Genomic DNA, 18,438 nt, shown 5'->3' on the forward strand with positions numbered 1-18,438 from the left:
AGACAGTGATGGGATTCATTTGTTTGGGCACAGGCAGGAAACCTGAGATGCCCTGGGACACTGGCCCAGCAACCACTCTGAAGGAGCATGCTTTTCCTGTAGGTCCCATGCTGTATCTGCTAGGGACACGTGGTTGTCCTGGACATCCCAGGCATCTGAAATGGCCCCACAGGCCTATTTCTGTGTCATTAAATCAAATGTCTGCCCTGAACCACAATAGCTGTTTTTAACATTGGGATCTTGAGATGTCTCAGCTTCCTAGTGAGATGAGCTGTGGTTGTAGTAGGCATCCAGGGTCATTTGAGACGACCAAGAAGATTCCTCATCTGGCCCCCACCTGATGCTCCAGAAGGATGGGGGTCTCCTAGTTGCTCCATCAGAGCAAGCAGACACTGGCACATGCCTGGGACCACCTCTGCCTCTTCAGCTGTCCCCAGGTGTTTGTGTGTGTCCAGCTGACTCCCACCCTCCATCTCCAGTGATTCCAATGGGAGCATAGACAAGGAGCTCCCATGCAGACACCTCTGTTGTGCTCAGTTTGGCTTGGTAAGGGGAATCTCACCTCCAGTATGTTTGTGGGGTTCACAGGAGGGATCTGAATCCCACTGCATCCCAGAGGCTTCTAAACTGGCATGAGATACCCAGAGAGACTCATCTGAAACAACACCTGAACCACGCGTCCATGAGCTCCCTTCTTGTCTCTTTTCTAGTTAAGAGACAGGAATAGGGCCTTCCAGAGAGGGACATTTCCACCTATCATAGATAGTCATCCTCTGATGAAATAAACTGCAATGTTGGAATCTGTCTTTCTCCACTCTTTAGCAAAGGACAATAGGTGATTATTTTAGTCTACCTGAGTGAACATTTCCCAGGAGGAGGGAGCACAAGGGACAGAGAAATTGAGGACATCAGCCGGGCCTCTGCTCTTGAGCCGGGCCAGGCTTCTGGGATGGAGGGAGCTCATGGCAACCTGGCAGCACTGCCCAGACACAGCTGTGTGCAGGAGCAGCTCCTCTGCCAAGAGCAGCAGGGCTGTGGGCACTGCCTGCTGCTGCTGACATGAGATGAGAGAAGGCAGGGAGAAGTGGAAGGCAGTGTGGAGTGGGAGGACAGAGGAGAGCTCGTTGTGGGAGAAATCTCCACAGCCCTTGACACGGTAAGCCTCTCGCTGCAGGGCAACACTACTGAGGTTCCTGGAGGGATTTTCTGAACCCAGTCCATCCTATAACTGATAGATTGAGTCATGAATTCAGTGACCTGTGGCAGGACAGGTTCATTCTCCTGTCAAGAAGGCGATGCATGGGTCAGGGGTGCCACCAGCTCGAGCTCATGCACAGGTTATGTCCGAAGGGTCTTTTCAGAGGAAGGTCAAAAAAAGGCTAATTGAAAGGGAAGGAGTTTTCCTTCTAGTAAAAGCTCATGAGTACTACAGAAACTATAAAAAATACATCCTAATTTTGGCAAGGAGAAAAGAGGAAAGAGCCTTCTGGTTTGCAAGCAATGTGTACTCCCAGACCTTCACTCTCAGAGATCAATAGGTCTGTGAGAAACTCCAGCAAAGCCCTTCAACCCCACCTCAGCCGACAGACAGCACCAGCAGCACCTTTATTGCCTTTTAAGAGTTTTTCTGACCTGCTCCTTAGGATCTGTGAGAACAGAGATACCTGTGCCCAGTGCCCTGTCCTGGGCAGTTTCTGTAGGGCAGAACTGAGCACACAGAGGGTGGGATGGGGTCTGGGAGCACTGGCAGGGAAAAGATGTTGGGACAGAGAAAGAGCTGCCAGCAAGGACAGTGCCAGGCAGCAGAGATGGGCAGGGAATGAGAGGGAACTGCTAACAATCATTACGGCAGGATGGATTTGGGCAAGTCTTGGTCAGTCCCTGCAATGCAGACGGCTTCTTCCGAGCAAGCCTCCCATGTCTCCTCTCCCACCCAGCAGAGCCTCTGCCTTGACAGCCATGGGGTGCAGGGCATGAGCCGCCTCCTCTGCAGCCAGACCTCTGTCAGAGGAGAGGGGCTTCTCTCCTACCACGGGCAAGTTTACTGCTGCCCAACAAAGGGGCTGAGAGTGACTGCCCTGCGATGTCACCGTCTGGGAGGCAGCATGCCCGGATGGGTAAGGTGAAGGCTTTCCCGAGTGCCTGTCTGTCTCTCTCCTTGTCTCCCTTGGCAGCAGGATCATGGTGTTGTTCCTTGTTTCCCCTCCTCTCCATGCTGCTCCTGTTCTTCTCTCGAGCTCCCTGGGGTTGGGGTTTTTCAGCTGCAGTTGAGACACCTGCCCTGAGAGTTGTGCAAGAGAGGGGTCTGCACTGGAGCAGAGTGTCCGCAGCCCCCTTCTAGCCTGTGCAGCTCCAGGAAATGCAGTCTGTGGGATTAGGAATTGACCTGACTGTCCCTTAAGGAGAACCCATCGTCAGTCCTAATGGTCCTTTGACTGTTTCCCTGTTGGGTCCTGCCAGGCTGTGAGCTGCCCTCTGGAAAGGCACTGCTGTCTCACAGCATCTCTGTGATATCTGAGAGGCAAACAAAGAAGCTGCAGAAGTGCTGAGAGCATGGAGATTGTGGTGGGAGGCTGTATATGGGCATCTGAAAAGAGCCCTGTGTGTCCTTGGCTAGAAGAGGAGTGTAGAGACCTCCCTCTGGTGCCCTGAGAAAGGCGGAGAAGGTTGGAGATCTGCTCTTTGAAACTGGACTCATCTGCTCTCAGATGTGGCTAGTTTCTTTTTAGAGCAACATATGAGTGTGATCATCCCCCAGCTCAAAGAGGTGGGAGCACAGGACAGCTGGGAACAAGACTAATAGACAGACAAGCTGTCCTCACTCCTTAACAAGTGGCAGTGAATCTTTTTGTTTTTAAAGACTCACGATAGAAATGCTGAGAATTTCTGCCTTTGAGGAACACTCCCCAGGGGTAACAGGGGCATCTAAAAGAAAATAAACCCCATTTAAAAAATCCCTAAAACTCTGTTTCTCAATCCTCATTCTTTAGAGCAGGTAGTGAAGACATTGAAAAGCTATTCCACATGACAAATAGATTTTTTTTTTTTTGACAGAAATTATGAGAGTCAGAGCTGTTTACCTGCATTCCCATGTTCCCACTACTGTACATCAGGACTGACTCCCTGCAGCCCACGGACAGAGGCTTCTGCTCCTTACAGCACAATCAGCCAGCACAAATCAGATCTCAGGCAAAGTACCTGCCCAGAGATCCTCCCAAAAAAGAGAGAGGCAAAGTAGTATTTTCAATTAGATTTTTTTTCTTTTTCCTTGGAAGGTCTCCCCTAACTTGCCAATGTCTTTTCCTCCTTAGACAATCCCCAAAGCCCAGTGGGACCACATGGCCAACAGCAGCTCCCGCAATGAGTTCCTCCTCCTGGCATTTGTGGACATGCGGGAGCTGCAGCTCTTGCACTCCTCGCTCTTCCTGGGCATCTACCTGGCTGCCCTCCTGGGCAACGGCCTCATCATCACAGCCGTAGCCTGCGACCACCGCCTCCACACCCCCATGTACTTCTTCCTCCTCAACCTCTCCCTCCTGGACCTTGGCTCCATCTCCACCACTGTCCCCAAATCCATGGCCAATTCCCTGTGGGACACCAGGGCCATTTCCTACTCAGGATGTGCTGCCCAAGTCTTTTTCTTCTTTTTCTTATGTTCAGCAGAGTATTCTCTCCTCACAGTCATGGCCTATGACCGCTTTGTTGCCATCTGCAGACCCCTGCACTACGGGACCCTCATGGGCAGCAGAGCTTGTGTCAGAATGGCAGCAGCTGCCTGGGCCAGTGGTTTCTCCATGCTCTCCTGCACACTGCTAACACATTTTCACTACCACTCTGCCAAGGCAACACAGTGGACCAGTTCTTCTGTGAAGTGCCCCAGATCCTCAAGCTCTCCTGCTCAGACTCCTACCTCAGGGAAGCTGGGCTTCTTGTGGTTAGTGCCTGTTTATTCTCTGGGTGTTTCATTTTCATTGTGCTGTCCTACGTGCAGATCTTCACTGCTGTGCTGAGGATCCCCTCTGAGCAGGGCCGGCACAAAGCCTTTTCCATGTGCCTCCCACACCTGGCCGTGGTCTCCCTGTTTCTCAGCACTGGCATGTTTGCCTACCTGAAGCCCCCGTCCCTCTCCTCCCCAGCTCTGGATCTGGTGGTGGCTGTTCTGTACTCGGTGGTGCCTCCAGCAGTGAACCCCCTCATCTACAGCATGAGGAACAAGGAGCTCAAGGAGGCACTGAAGAAACTGGTTCAATTGGTACTGTTTCAGCAGCAATAACCTGCCCATCTCTCCTCACAAGTGATTGTGGTTTGGGCATTCTACCTGTGATAAGCGTGTCTGTACAAAAATGTCTGAATTCATCTCTCTTCCCCAGAGGCACAAACTCTGTCTGATTCAGAGGCTTTCTGTAAATCTGCCGACCACTGTGTCAGAGCTGGCCTCCCTTGCAGCATCTCTGTCATAAAAGGGGACTTCATCAGTACACTGCCTGAAGGTTGGCCTCTTCTTCCAATGCAAGAGCCAAGAATGCACTCAGGGAACTGCACCTGAAAAGGCCCTGTTGCTGTGCCTGGGTTTCCCATGGGCTAAGGAGAATGTACTCATAGGGTGATGTGTGAGGGAATGAGGGCTGGATTCAGCTCTCACTTGTGGGTGCCCAGTACCCCGGGGGAGGGTGAGTGGTCAAGCGGTATCTGCTGGGGACTGTCTCACATGTTAGAGGGCCGGTGAGAGATTCCCATCCTTCCGCAAGGGAGTATGGAGTCACCAGAAGAGCACAGGGGATCTCCAGGGACAGCATGTGCCTGGGATGGGCAGTGAGTAGAGACTCCCAAAACCAAGTGGAGTCATCCAAAATATAGGGCCAAACCAAGGAACGCTCCAAATCAGGGCTCTGCAGTCTCAGGAGAGGCAGTGGGGACTCATCCGGCACAGGGAAGGCAGCCTCAGGAGTGGTTCATGTCACCTACAATGAAAACCCATGGCTGCATCTCGGGACACACCTGACCCCATCCTGAGCCATTTGAAATGCCTTGTGATTGCTCTGAGCACCCTCCACAGCCACAGAGACCTGGGGAGGGGCTTGTCAGGTGCAGTGATGCTGGGCCAGCCAGGTCTACCCTGACCAGTACGGCCAGTGTGGAGTCACCCCGGGGCCCCACAGCTGCTCACTCTGCAGAGCAGCACAGCCAGCCTGGGGAGCACAGCAGAGGGGTGCAGGAATGGCCGGTGAGGCCAGCACAGACACACTGATCTGAGGAAAGGCTCTCTGGAGAACAGGGACGCCTCTTGAGAAGAGCAAAGGAACAATTGTGGGCTTGCAGGGAGGAATTAACGAAAACCTGCTTCTATGTGTGTCAGCTCAGGGCAGGCTGCTCTGTTGCTGGACACTTCTACTAACCAAATCTATTCGTTGTATCATATATCATCGTTCCTTCCCTTTCCTCTAAGAGTTCTCCAGTTTGCAACAGATGTTGAGTAACCTTGGTGTTCTGTCTGGGAATGCTGTCAAGTTGATGGAAGGTTACTCCAAGTGTTACTGATGTATTAAATGGATCCAAACAAAGCCATCGTTTGTTCAGTCATATGAGAAGTTCACCAGTAAGCCTGCGTGGTGATTTGGTCAAAAACATAGGTCACATTACAACGGCTTTTGTCGCCTTCCATGTCTGTAGTACCCATCTCACTCTATTGTCATAACCAGGTGCAGCTTCCCATCCCATGTGTTATTACATACAGCTACATTTAGACTAATGTTAGAACTTAGGGTCAGTGTAACATTATTACTATCAGTCCTTGACCTTGTGCTAATGATACAGATGGTATTTCTCTTGTAACTATAGTTTTAAAGATGGGTTGTGACTGATCTTCAATAACAAAGTTGTCCCATGGGCAACGTGAAAAGGCAGAATCTGTTAGAGACACATTTCAGGCATTTTTTTCCAGTTATCAGTGTCCCCACGGTTAGCAGGTAACACCACACTTCCCTGCAAGAGCAGACACCTAGGTCCTGGACATAATCCAAGCCTCACTTATGGTTAACTTACTCCCTTCAGGGTCTACAGCATCCTGTACTCCTTTTCCATGGTAAAAGAGCACCGTCACCCATACTGATCTCTGAGTTGGATGTTTAATCACAGCCTCATCTCCAGGACTTTAATTGGGTTTTCTTTTGGTTTTAACAAGAATGCATGCAGCTACTGACACAAACCCCTTCTCTATGGGACTTCCCGTGGGAGTTTGTCACTTATTTAGCCGACTTACTACTTCCCACAAATGGGATCCCCACTTAGAAGTAGTCTATGAGAAAAGAGTCACTGTTGCTTCTGTCATCCACTCCATCCTTCTACTACCTTGTTGCTGTGCCTGGGTTTCCATGGGCTAAGGAGCATGAGCTCATGGGGTGATGTGTTAGGGAACGTGGGCTGGATTCAGCCCTCCCTTGTGGGGGCCCAGTGGCCCTGAGGACAGTGAGTGGTCAAGAGGTCTCTGCTGGGGACTGTGTCACCTATTAGAGGGCTGGTGAGAGATGCCTATAGTTCTGGCAGGGAGAATGGAGCCACTCAGAAAGCAGAGGGGATCTCCAGGGGGAGTTTGTGCCTGGAGTGGGCAGTGAGTGCTGTCCTGGGGAGAGGGGCTGCCCAGAGGGGCTGCAGGCAGCCAGGGTTAAGGATCTCTGGTCATGGGAGCAGTGGAGACCTGCAGTGCCTGGCCTCCATTTCTTTGTGCCATTGCTGGTCCCCAGGTGTGGGGCTGATGGGGAGGCTGACACCCCTCTCTGCCCCCCAGCAGCTGCTGTGCCCTGCAGAGGGGCTGGGGCTGTGGGGTGAGTGCCCAGAGCTCTGCAGCCCCCTGCCACAGGCACTGCTGTGGGGCCACCCCAGCCTGGTCTGCTCTGCTGGGTGGGCTGGGGAGAGGGCAGGGGAGGTGGGGAGAGCTGGGGAGGGTCTGGGCTGGGCTGGAAAGGACCCAGGAGAGGAAAAAATGCCAGCAAGCAGCTCCTGCGTGTGAACGGCAGTGTGGGAGCACACAGCCCTGTGCTTGCAGGCAAATGCAGGTCTGCTGGGAAAGGCAGCAGGACATGGCAGGTGCAGGAGAGAAGAGCCCAGGTTGTTCCCTGTGTTGCATGGACACAGTGGGGAAGCTGCCCCAGGGCCATCGTCCCAGAGTAGCCCCTCACATCACCCCTTTCCAGCACTGGCTGCTCACCCAGCTGTGGGGTGGTCCATGGCCAGCTCCATCCTCCTGCAAGTCTCTGTATCCCAACAGAGGGGAAAAGACCAGCCTTGCATGACTTCTCTTCTGCACCAGACACCAGCGGATCCTGGAGCATACCACTGGCTGGGCAGTGGGTGCGGGATCATTTAGGAGTCATTTAATGACAGCAGTTGCCATGTCCAAGGCATCTGGTTGCAGCTCCAGCCAAGCTCTGGCTTTCCTCACTCCATCCCTTCGTGCACGGACAAGGTGTCAATGCTCCCCCTGGGCATCCCGTCCCCCTTCCACCCTCTGTGCACTTCCACCCCAGCACCCTGAGCACTGGTGCTGCTGCCAGGGCAGAGGTGGAGGATCCCCCGGAGCGGCTCCTCAGGGAGCTCCCCAGGGAAACGCTGTGCCCAGCCCCAGCCCCAGCCCCAGCCCCAGCATGGCAGAGGGGAGCTGCCCTCTCCTGACCCACCCTCGCGGTGCCAGCCCCAGGTGTTGGCTACATGTCCAGACTTCACTAGGAGACACTCTGGATCGATCTCAACTGGAGAATGTTGCTGTCCCTTATTCTGAAAGTGGGAAAATAATAATCCGAATAAATAAATAATCTGAAAAAAAACACCACCCTTTCAAAGCAGAAATGCTTGAATACTATTGCAGTCTCCATCTTTCAGCTACACTCCCGAAACATCTTCCATTAGCCACACAAGATTTGAAGAAAATTACAGGAAGAGATGTGGTTCATCAGGGCTTTTGCATTTTAATGATCCCCATGGTGGATTTGGTGCTGAGTCCATGAACCGCAGCTCCTCGCAGGATATTGCAGAAAATGTCCCAGAAGTCAAAGAAGCAAAGCACAAAGTTTCTTTGAGTGTTAGTGGGTCCCATTGAAAGCCATGAGCAACAAAGACTCCCCAGGGGCTGATCTGAGCAGAGAATTGTGATCACTGACTACAAGCAGGCAAAGGAAATGTGCAGGTGTTTCTAATGCCAAGTCAACCTTGATGTGTTTGATCAAGCAAAATGGGCAAGGATGGACACCCAGCCCCTGGGAAGGCAGATCCTTTTCTCCCACGTTTCCCAGGACTCTTCCTGGGGGCAGGCTGCATGTGGGGGTGTGCAATGCCGAGAGGAGGACAAGGACACGACATCTCTTGGGGTGCCCTGGGGGACAAGCGGCCCTCAGGCTTGCCTGTGCCCTCGACTGTCTCCACCACCGGCTGTCCTACACTGTCCCACGCCTGCTGCTGTGTCCCTGCAGACTGTAAACCTGCTTCCCCACCTTGCTCTCTCTCACTCTGGGATCTCCCTCCCTTTACTGGTGTCTCTCCATCCTCACTGGCTGTTCCTTGAAACACAGAGCCAGGGGATGATCACAGACTCCCTCTGGGTGATCTCTGGCAGCACAGCACTACTCTTTGAGTGACATTCATTCACATTAATGTCCAGCCTGAACCTCCCAAGTTGCAGTTTGTGACTGTTTCCCCTTCTCATGCTGTTTCCCACTACCAAGAGAAGCTCCTGGGAGCCCGACCCTGGGACACACTACTGCAGCTGTGGCCACCCCAGTGCTGAGTTGAGGGGGAAAATGGCTCCCCTGGTCTGCTGGCCAAGCTCTTCCTAATGCAGCCCATAGTCATCTGGCCTTATTCACAATGAGTGTACCCCACTGGCTTGTATGGCATTTGTCACGATGCCCAGGCCCATGTTCTCAGGGTTGCTCCTCAGCTGGTAAGGTCCCAACCTGCCCTGATGCATGGAGTTATCCTTCCCCAGGTGCAGGACTTGCCCCTTCTCCTTGTAAAACTTCAGGAGGTTTCTGTTGGCCAAACCCTCAGGTTTCTAAAGGTCCCCCAGACTGAAGCTCTCCTGTGTCAGCTGTGAATGTGTGTGTGTGTGCAGACGGCTCTCCCTGACTTGTGGTGCCTCTAAGTAGATAACAGCATGAGGGATTGCAGACACCACAGGTAACAAAAAGAGGTCCTGGTTTAATGGAATTGCTGGCTGAAATAGGAATTACCAGGGCAATAATCTCAGAAACGCCAAATGAGGGTTCAAGCAAACAAAACCAGTGCCCATGGGAAAAGTGTAAACAGAAATGTGCTGTTTTTTTCTGGGAGGGTGTGACCACAAGGCAGGAAAGGGAGGGTCAGATACCAGTACAGAGACACTCAAGGTTCATGAGGGGTTAAACAGAGTATATTTAATGAACTGGGAACTGCATGGGGGGGTTGCTGATGGGAGGCTGCTGGATGCACAGGTCGGACGCCCAGGCAGGACTCACTCTGTGTACCCTAAGGGCCCCTTTTCTCTCCTAGAACTATTTCCTTCTCTCAGCTGTGCTAACCTTGAGTAGCTCCTGGCTGCGAAGCAGCTAGAAATGGTTGACAAATGTAATATGCGTGTCCAGCCTTGAGGGGTTTTGGTCAGTGTGCAGAGAGCACACGCTGGGCTGTGATCACGTACTCTGCCAGTCCCCTGACTCCTCACCAGATCTCCCGCGGGTGTTCTCACTGCACTCCACCCCCTGACTGACAGAGACGTGGTGTTGGTGCCACCAGTGTGTAGGCAAGGTTGGGACATGCCTTTCAGGCATTAGCTTAACTATCAGCTAAGGTGTACAAGCAACACAGCTACCCCAGGGCATCTCAGGCAGCAATAGCCTCTCGATGTGGCCAAATGAATCAAGCCCAAAAAGTAGAGTCTAGTTATAAGTTGAAATCTTCTCAAAGAATAACTCAGCGATTGTTTAAAAAAAAAATCCTCATTTCCAAAACTTCACACATTTTTTTTACCATTGCCACATATTTTTTTCTTTCTTATTAATTGGCAGCACCATGTTCATGCACTAGAGTCATTAGTCTGTCTATGCAAGCATACATACATATACACATTATTCATCAAAATACATTTGCTACCAACACTCTGCATGGAGAAACTTTGTTCTGAGGAGCTACTTTAATTAAATTGACATGTTCCAGATCCCTTCTTCTGCCTCTCTGTCCTTCTTCCTCTGCCTCTTGTCTCTTCACAGACCTCTGTCTGACCATCCTTTTGAGGATGAACTCACTCCCTGTGTGACTCTGAGGACAGGCTTGACCAGGCAGTACAACTGCCAGCAAGGCCTCAACCCCACAGCAGTGTCCCCTGCCCAGGACTCCACTTTCCAGCCCCTTCTTCCTGGAGCATTTGGATTGGGAGGGACCGCTGGAGATCTCCAGGACCACGATCTGCTCTGAGCTGGGCTAACTTTACAGTTAGGTCAGGTTGTTAAGTGCTTTCTCCAGGAGATTTTTTAAAAACTCTGGGCCTCTGCCCCAATGCTGCTCAGCGCTCATGATTATTTCTTTATTTTTTTCATTAAACTCTTTTGAATTTTGCTTTACTGCATCTTCTCCTTGTTGTCTCTTGTCCTTTCCTCTCCTTGGCCCCAGCCAGACCATCCCATCTACTTTGACCAAGGACAATCACAGCCTCACCTCCAAGCACAGCCTTGCTGGGATCTCCAGGCCCTGTGCAGGTGGGCTGTGGTGGCCAGCTCCAAGCAGAGCTATGTATTGCAAGTCTCTACATGGTCTCAGAGGAGAGTGTAGGGAGACATGACATGACCCAGGGCAGAGCCTGTGGGCTGACACCAGGGCAGAGCCGAGATCAGCAGGGGTGAGAACACAAGACCTCCATCAGCCTCTCTCCCTGCCTGTGCAGGGAGTGACACACTTGACAGTGCGCCTGAGAGAGGACAGTGACGCAGGACGGAGGGCACCGTGAGCTGCATTACTGGGCTCCAACCACCTGTGCTGGGTCTGGGAGTCCTGGCAGCCTGTGCCGCTGGCTGCAGCCCTCGAGAAATCCCCGACTCTGCTAGCAGCAGTGGTTCCCCTCCAGGACTGTCGGGAGCTTCTGGAGTGTCGTGGCTCCTGTCTCCCTCCTGTCCCTGCGCTGGCCCAGCCCTGCTGCCCTCCATGTGGCCCCATGGCCCCACTGTGCAGGCGCCGCACAGGACAGGGTGCGTTCAGGGTGGGGAAATGTCCCCCAGCATGGTTCCCATGACAGCCCTCAGTGCCCCCTCCCCCAAGGCCCTCCTGCCCAGCAGCCTCCCACCAGTCCCCAGCCCCTGCCCAGCCCTGATCCTGTCCCCCAGGGTTAGCAGAAGGCCATGCTCTGGGGTCTGCTGGGGTCTGGGCCCAGGGAGAGGCCAGGCAGGGTGGCCATTCCCCCCATACAGGTGCTGAGCCCAGCAGGCAGACGGAGCCGGTCACATTCAAAGATCAGCCCTCACCAGGACCATGGGGAATGGCCAGTGCTGGAGATGGCTGGTACCAGGGACTGGGTGTGTGAGGAGTTTCCTGGGACAGCTTCTCCTCTCTGTTCATGCAACAAGGTGGGCTGGATCTTTGCCCTGAAGCACTCTGCTTGAGGGCTCCCATGGGAGGAGGATGGTCTACAGGCCGAGTAGGTGGCCCCAGGACCTCCTCTGCATGCTCCCTGCCAGCCCTGCAGAGGACCCAGGAGAGGGCTGGTCCTCCCAGAGCTCACAGCAGGACGCCCAGTCCTCCAGCTGGGCATGGACCCCTTTCTGGATGTGACTTTTGGGGTGAGGACCAGCATGCAGGGTGAGGGAGACTGTCTCAAGGGCATGTGCTGGGGACCTGGCCTGAGGGACAGCAGCAAACTGATATGGCTTCTGGGTCCTGCTTCCTTCAATGCAGGCTTCCACAAAGGGTTCCAGCCTTTTTTTTTTTTTGGTGCCACCCACCAGGAGGGACGATGGCACTATGAGCTGGGAGGGTGGGGAGCATTAATCCTGCTTCAGGCACCACCCAGGCCATGTGGAGGGTCAGGACAGCAAGGACTTCTGGATCTGCACTGTGAACTCGCTTTAGTGTACCCACACTCTGAATGTTTGTTTGGTTTTTTTTAAATGTGCATCTGCATTTTTCTCTCCAAGACACTTTCAAGCCCAGTTCCATTTTTCATCTCTCCCAGTCACTGCTCTGATCTTGCTGGCCACTCCCACACCCCCTCCCCTGTTCTGCAGAGCCCCAAGCTGCTGGCACTGCTCTGCAGAATGAGCAGGCTGTGAGGCCACAGGGCCATGAGGTGACTCTGCACTGGCCGTGCTGGTCAGGGTGGGAGCAGACCCAACCAAAAGAGGATCACAGCCTCTAATCCCTGCAGGGGGGCTGCAGATGTGGCAGTTGCTTGCAAGGACTGTGGAGCATTTCCAAGGGAGCTAGTTGTGTCCAGGTGTGCTTCTAGATCCCACCCGTGGTATTTCACAGAGAGTGACATGAATCGCTCTCCAAGCTCCCTTCCCTGTGCCAGCTGGGTTCCCACTGCCTCTCCTTTGCCTGTGGAAACCTTGTTCTGGTACTTTATCTTTGACTCCACCTTGGTGGGCCTCTCACTTTGTGAGGCTCCTCTCACTGCCCACCCATAGAACATGCTGTCCCAGGAGAGCTTCTGAGCTCTCCTGGCACCTCCAGCTTCCCCTCCAGAAGGACAGGCATCTGACACTGTGCTTTAACGTGTGGCACAGCTCTGGCTATGTGAATCTGTGACCATTCATCCCCTCCACTGTCACTGGACACCGATGGGGGAGTCCTAAATCCAGCCCTTGGTCTCTAAGAGATCATTACATGATTATGAGCTTTTTGCTCCTGAACCCATGGAGAACCCCATCAGCAGCAGCCCCTTTGGTCATGATTTCCTTGGGCCTATTCTTGACAGCAGCTTTGGAGGAAGCCCAGCCTTCAAGCTCTACACCAGAAAGAACCTACTTTATTTCAGAGATACTGTGAGGGAGTCAGCTCTGACCCAGTGTTGGAAACAATTCTATATGGGCACCAGGTGAGACAGAGCAGTCTCAGTACAGTTAGAATGAACCCAAGCATTTGTGCAGCAACAGGATAACAAACATTACTAATCATAGTAACAATAGTGAACAAACAGTGCTCAGTCCTGGTATGGGATACCATGGGTGTCACTTCTGGAGAGCAATGGCAATGTTACCACTGCTGAAAAATGTCCACGAAATCACTTTCCTCAGGGCATCCTGGAGCTCCTTGTTCCTCATGCTGTAGATGAGGGGGTTCAGAGTTGGAGGCACCACCGAGTACAGAACAGACACCACCAGATCCAGAGCTGGGGAGGAGAGGGAGGGGGGCTTCAGGTAGGCAAACATGACAGTGCTGAGAAACAGGGAGACGACAGCCAGGTGCGGGAGGCACATGGAAAAGGCTTTGTGCCGGCCCTGCTCAGAGGGGATCCTCAGCACAGCAGTGAAGATCTGCACGTAGGACAGCACAATGAAAACGAAACACCCAAACATTAAACAGGCAGTAACCACACTAACCGCAGCTTCCCTGAGGTAGGAGTCTGAGCAGGAGAGCTTGAGGATCTGGGGGATTTCACAGAAGAACTGGTCCACTGTGTTGCCTTGGCAGAGTGGTATTGAAAATGTGTTAGCAGTGTGCAGGAGAGCATTGAGAAAACCACTGGCCCAGACAGCTGCTGCCATTTTGACACAAGCTCTGCTGCCCATGAGCATGCTGTAGTGCAGGGGTCTGCAGATGGCAACAAAGCGGTCATAGGCCATGACTGTGAGGAGAGAATACTCTCCTCCAAACAAGAAGACAACCAGGAAGACCTGGGCAACACATCCTGAGTAGGAAATGGCCCTGGTGTCCCACAGGGAATTGGCCATGGCTTTGGGGACAGTGGTGGAGATGGTGCCAAGGTCGAGGATGGAGAGGTTGAGGAGAAAGAAATACATGGGGGTGTGGAGGCGGTGGTCGCAGGCTACAATTGTGATGATGAGGCCGTTGCCCAGGAGGGCAGCCAGGTAGATGCCCAGGAAGAGCGAGAAGTGCAAGAGCTGCAGCTCCCATGTGTCTGTGAATGCCAGGAGCAGGAACTCATTGAGGGAGCTGCTGTTGGACATTTTGCTACCTCCATGCATGGGGGACTGTCCAAAGGAGAAAAGACATTGAGAAGTTAGAGAATTTTCAAGCAAAAAGCCCCCAGTTGTTGCAGTTCTCATACAACCCCCCACTTTGCTTTTCTCTTTACTGAGAGGATCTCTATGCAGCTCCCTTGCTTGAGATCTACTTTGCACTGGCTGAGTGTGCTGCCGTGAGGAGCAGGGGCCTCTGCCCGTGGGCTCCAGAGGAGTCTGTCCTGCTGTATGGCAGTGGGAACAGGGGACTATTTCTGTCAGGTGAAATTCACTTTGCCTATAGAAGAGCTTTCTAGTGTCTTCATTCTGAATTGCAAAGAATGAGGTTGGAGAAAAGAAAAATTAGTGATTTTTTAATATTATTTATTTTCTTTTGCATGTCCATGTCACCGCTGGGACTTGTTCCTTGAAGGTGGAAATCCTCAGCATTTCTACTGAGTCCTCAGAAAAATGGATTGACTGTCCCTTGCTGCAGAGTGAGGACAGCTAGTCTATTAGTCCTGTTCCAAGCTGTCCTGTGCTTGCATGTCTTTGAGCTGGAGCATAAGCCACACTCATATGCTGCCCTAAAAAGAAACCAGCCACTGCTGAGAGCCAGTTTCAAAGTGCAGACATCCAGCCTTGGACCAGAGGGAGGTCTGCACACTCCCCTTCTAGCCAAGGACACACAGGGCTCTTTTCAGATGCCTATATACAGCCTCCCACCACTATCTCCATACTCTCAGCATCTCTGCACCTTCTTCTTTTCTCTCTTAGATATCACAGAGATGCTATGAGACAGCTGTGCCTTTCTAGAGGGCAGCTCGCAGCCCAGCAGGACCCAAAAAGGAAACGGTCAAAGGACCATTAGGACTGAAGATGGTCTCTCCTTAAGGGAGGATCAGCTCATTTCCCAACCCCAGAGCTCCACAGGTCAGAAGGGGGCTGGGGAAATCTCATTTCCATGCAGATCCCTCTGTTGCACAACTTGCAGCACTCATGTCTGAACCCCACCCCTGAGACCTGAGAGCAAGAACAGGAACAGCATGGACAGGAGGAGAAAGAAGGAGCAACCCCGTGATCCTACTGCTGAAGGAGGCAAGGAGAAAAGAGAGAAAGATGGGAACTCAGGAAAGCCTTACCCACCTGGACATGCCACCTTGCAGATGGTGACATTACAGGACAGTCACCCTCAGCCACTTTGTCAGACAGCATGAAACGGGTCCGTGGAAAGAGAGAGGTTCCTCTCCTCTGCAGGACGTCTGGCTGCAGAGAAGATGGCTCATGCCCTAGACTCCATATCTTTCAGGGCAGAGGCTCTGCTGGGTGGGAGAGGAGACACAGGGCACTTGCTCAGAGGAAGACATCAGCATCAAAAGTACTGACCATGACTTGCCTAAATCCATTCTCCCATGATGTTTCTGTTAGCAGTTCCTTCTCATTCCCTGCCCATCTCTGCTGCCTGGAGCTGTCCTTGCTGGAAGCTCTTTCTCTGTCCCAACATCTTTTCCCTAGTCTGTGCTCCCAGACCCCTTCCCACCCTCTGTGTGCTCAGTTCTGCCCTACAGAAGCCCCCCAGGACAGGGCACTTGCCAGGGGCATCTCTGTGCATGCAGGTCCTAAGCAGCAAGTGAGATAAACTCCCATGAGGCCACACAGGTGATGCTAATGCTGTCTGTAGACTAAGGTGAGGCTAAAGCAGCTTGATGAGATTTCTCACAGACCTATTAATCTCTCAGAATAAAGGTTCAGGAGTCCCAGTTCCTTGACAAAACAGAGAAGTCTTTCTTTTTTTCTCCCTGACAAAATGAGGGAATTGAAAGTGCAGATACCAGAAGCAAAGCTCCTTCTCTTTCAGGTAGCCCTTCTCTTGATATTTCTCTTGAAAGTTTCCTCAGACATCTCCTGTGCATGAGCTAGAGCTGTGAGCAGCCCTGATCCACACAGCACCCTCTCAGCGGGAGAATGAACCTGCCCTGCTGGGGGTCGCTCCTCTCACCCAGAGCTTCTCCCTGCAGTGCCATGGGGAGCTCCCTGGGCAGGCTGAGTGCTGACCCTCACAGGCAGCAGAATCACTGCTCTGAACTTGTCTGAATTACAGCCCTGCACAGACCTGAGGGCACATCCAGGCTTCACCCCCATGCAGCTGAACCTGGAAGAAGGGAGCAGCATGCCCTGTCCCTGAGATGGTGTGACAGGGAATCCCTGCTCTAAAGCATCTCCTCCTCTTATGCACTAGAAGAACAGGGAGAGCAATTCTTAAAAAGCCTATCAGTCATGGGATGGAATGGGTTCAGAAGATCCCTCCCGAAACCTCAATAATATTGCTGTACAGCCAGAGACTTACTGTGTCAAGGGATGTGAAGATTTCTCCCACAAGCAGCTCTCCTCTGTCCTCCCACTCCACACTGCCTTGCACTCCTCTCTGCCTTCTCTCAGCTCATGTCAGCAGCAGCAGGCAGTGCCCGCAGCCCTGCTGCTCTTTGCAGAGGAGCTGCTCCTGCACACAGCTGTGTCTGGGCAGTGCTGCCAGGTTGTCAGGAGCTCCCTCCATCCCAGGAGCCTGGTCCCACTCAGGAGCAGAGGCCCAGCTGAAGACACAAATGTCTCTGTCCCTTGTGCTCCCTCCTCCTCGGAAATGTTCACTGCAGTAAACTAAAATAATCGCCTATTGTCCTTTGCTAAAGAGTGCAGAGAAACTGATTCCAACATTGCAACTTATTTCATCAGAGGCTGTCTATCTATGATCAGTGGAAATGTCCCACTCTGGAAGCCCCTATTCCTATCTCTTCACTAGGCAGGACACCTAGACAGGGACAAGAAGGGAGGTCATTGACACATGGTTTGCGTGTTGATTCAGATGAGTCAATCTGGACATCACACGCTGGTTTAGAAGCCCCTGGGTTGGGGTGGGATTCAGATCTCTCCTGTGAACTCCACAAACACAGAGGAGGTGGGATTGCCCTTGCCAAAACTGAAGTGAGCACACACAGAGCTCTGCATGGGAGCTCCTTGTCTAAGCTCCCGTTATAATCACTGGAGAGGGAGAATGAGTCAGTTGCCCACACACAAACACCTGGTAACAGTTGAAGAGACAGAGGTGGTTAAAGGCATGTGCCAGTGTCTGCTTGCTCTGGCTGAGTGACTATGAGACCCCCATCCTTCCAGAACATCAGGTGGGGGCCAGGTGGGGAGTTTCCTTGGCCTTCTGTAATGACACTAGATGCCTACTGCTCCTACTAGAACTCCACTCACTGTGAAGCAGAGACACAGGCAGACCTCTGCAGTCCCAAAAGCTAACAGAATTCAGTGCAGACATGTGATTTAATGACATAAGATAGGCCATAGGTAGGGATCATATCTGATGCCTGGGGTGTCCAGCACAACCACATGTCTCTAGCACATACAGCATGGCACCTGCAGGAAAACCATGCCCCTTTGGAGTGGTGCTGGGCAAGTGCCCCAGGGCCCCTCAGGTTTCCTACCTGTGCACAAACAACTGGATCCCCACTGCTGCCATTAGGCCAAGTCCATCCCAGCTACATTCAAGTGTGCTGCATAAATGGGAGGCACATCACACCAAGGTCTCTGCTCTAGTCTCTGCACTCTCAAACCCTCTTGCTCTCCTCCCCCCTGAACCTCTTCTCACCCCTGGATGTTATGACCAGGGACTGGGCTAATGATGACCTCAGGGTGGCTCGATCACAGGCTGCCTAGGCCCCGGGACTTCTTCAGTGGCACCTTGTCCTGCTTGGACATCAGTCCACCTCTGTCACAGGCCCCATGGTGCTGCAGAGTCGGCTCAGGCAGCAAACCCCTCTCCTGCCATTCCTGCACAGCCCAGCTCTGTTTCTCCCTGGCCTTGGGCACTGCAGGGTTTGCTCTCTCAGTGGGAACCTCCTTTCACCATCACATTGCCACCTGCTATCTATGCCAGCATGTCTCTGCTCTGAAGTGGGGCCATCGTACACACGGTGTCCTTGGATTTGGGTAACTGGTTTCACCATGACCAATCTGTTCTCTGTGCCACAGCTGAGGCTCTGTAGCCCAAAGAGATGCAAATGCCTGCAGGCTGGGGCACAGCCAGGAGCACAAGCTGTCACAGGACTGCAACATCATTGGAAGAACTGATTTGTGGTGGGAGCACCCACATGACTGGAGCGCTCTTATTGGAGGGTACAAGCTCTTCAAGAGAGACTGTCAAGGAAGATGAGGAGGGGGGATGTCCTTGGTGTGAAGGGGCAGCTCAGATGTGTGGAGCTCTTCCATGGAAGAAGCAAGGCTTTGCATGAGTGCTTGG

The 18,438-nt window shown here is 52.7% G+C and overlaps 1 protein-coding gene and 1 pseudogene across 1 annotated transcript; one reads left to right on the forward strand and one right to left on the reverse strand.

The window, feature by feature from the left end:
- The first annotated feature begins 3,338 nt into the window (after positions 1-3,338).
- Positions 3,339-4,273, forward strand: LOC112997128 (olfactory receptor 14C36-like; annotated as a pseudogene).
- An 8,911-nt stretch (positions 4,274-13,184) lies between these two features.
- LOC135326166 (olfactory receptor 14C36-like) lies at positions 13,185-14,144 on the reverse strand. The gene has a single exon (XM_064504014.1). It carries the CDS (start codon positions 14,142-14,144, stop codon positions 13,185-13,187), a length of 960 nt encoding a protein of 319 aa, XP_064360084.1.
- Positions 14,145-18,438: the final 4,294 nt, after the last annotated feature.

This window comes from Dromaius novaehollandiae, unplaced genomic scaffold (genome assembly GCF_036370855.1).
Source record: "Dromaius novaehollandiae isolate bDroNov1 unplaced genomic scaffold, bDroNov1.hap1 HAP1_SCAFFOLD_37, whole genome shotgun sequence".
In the NCBI taxonomy this organism is placed as follows: domain Eukaryota; kingdom Metazoa; phylum Chordata; class Aves; order Casuariiformes; family Dromaiidae; genus Dromaius; species Dromaius novaehollandiae.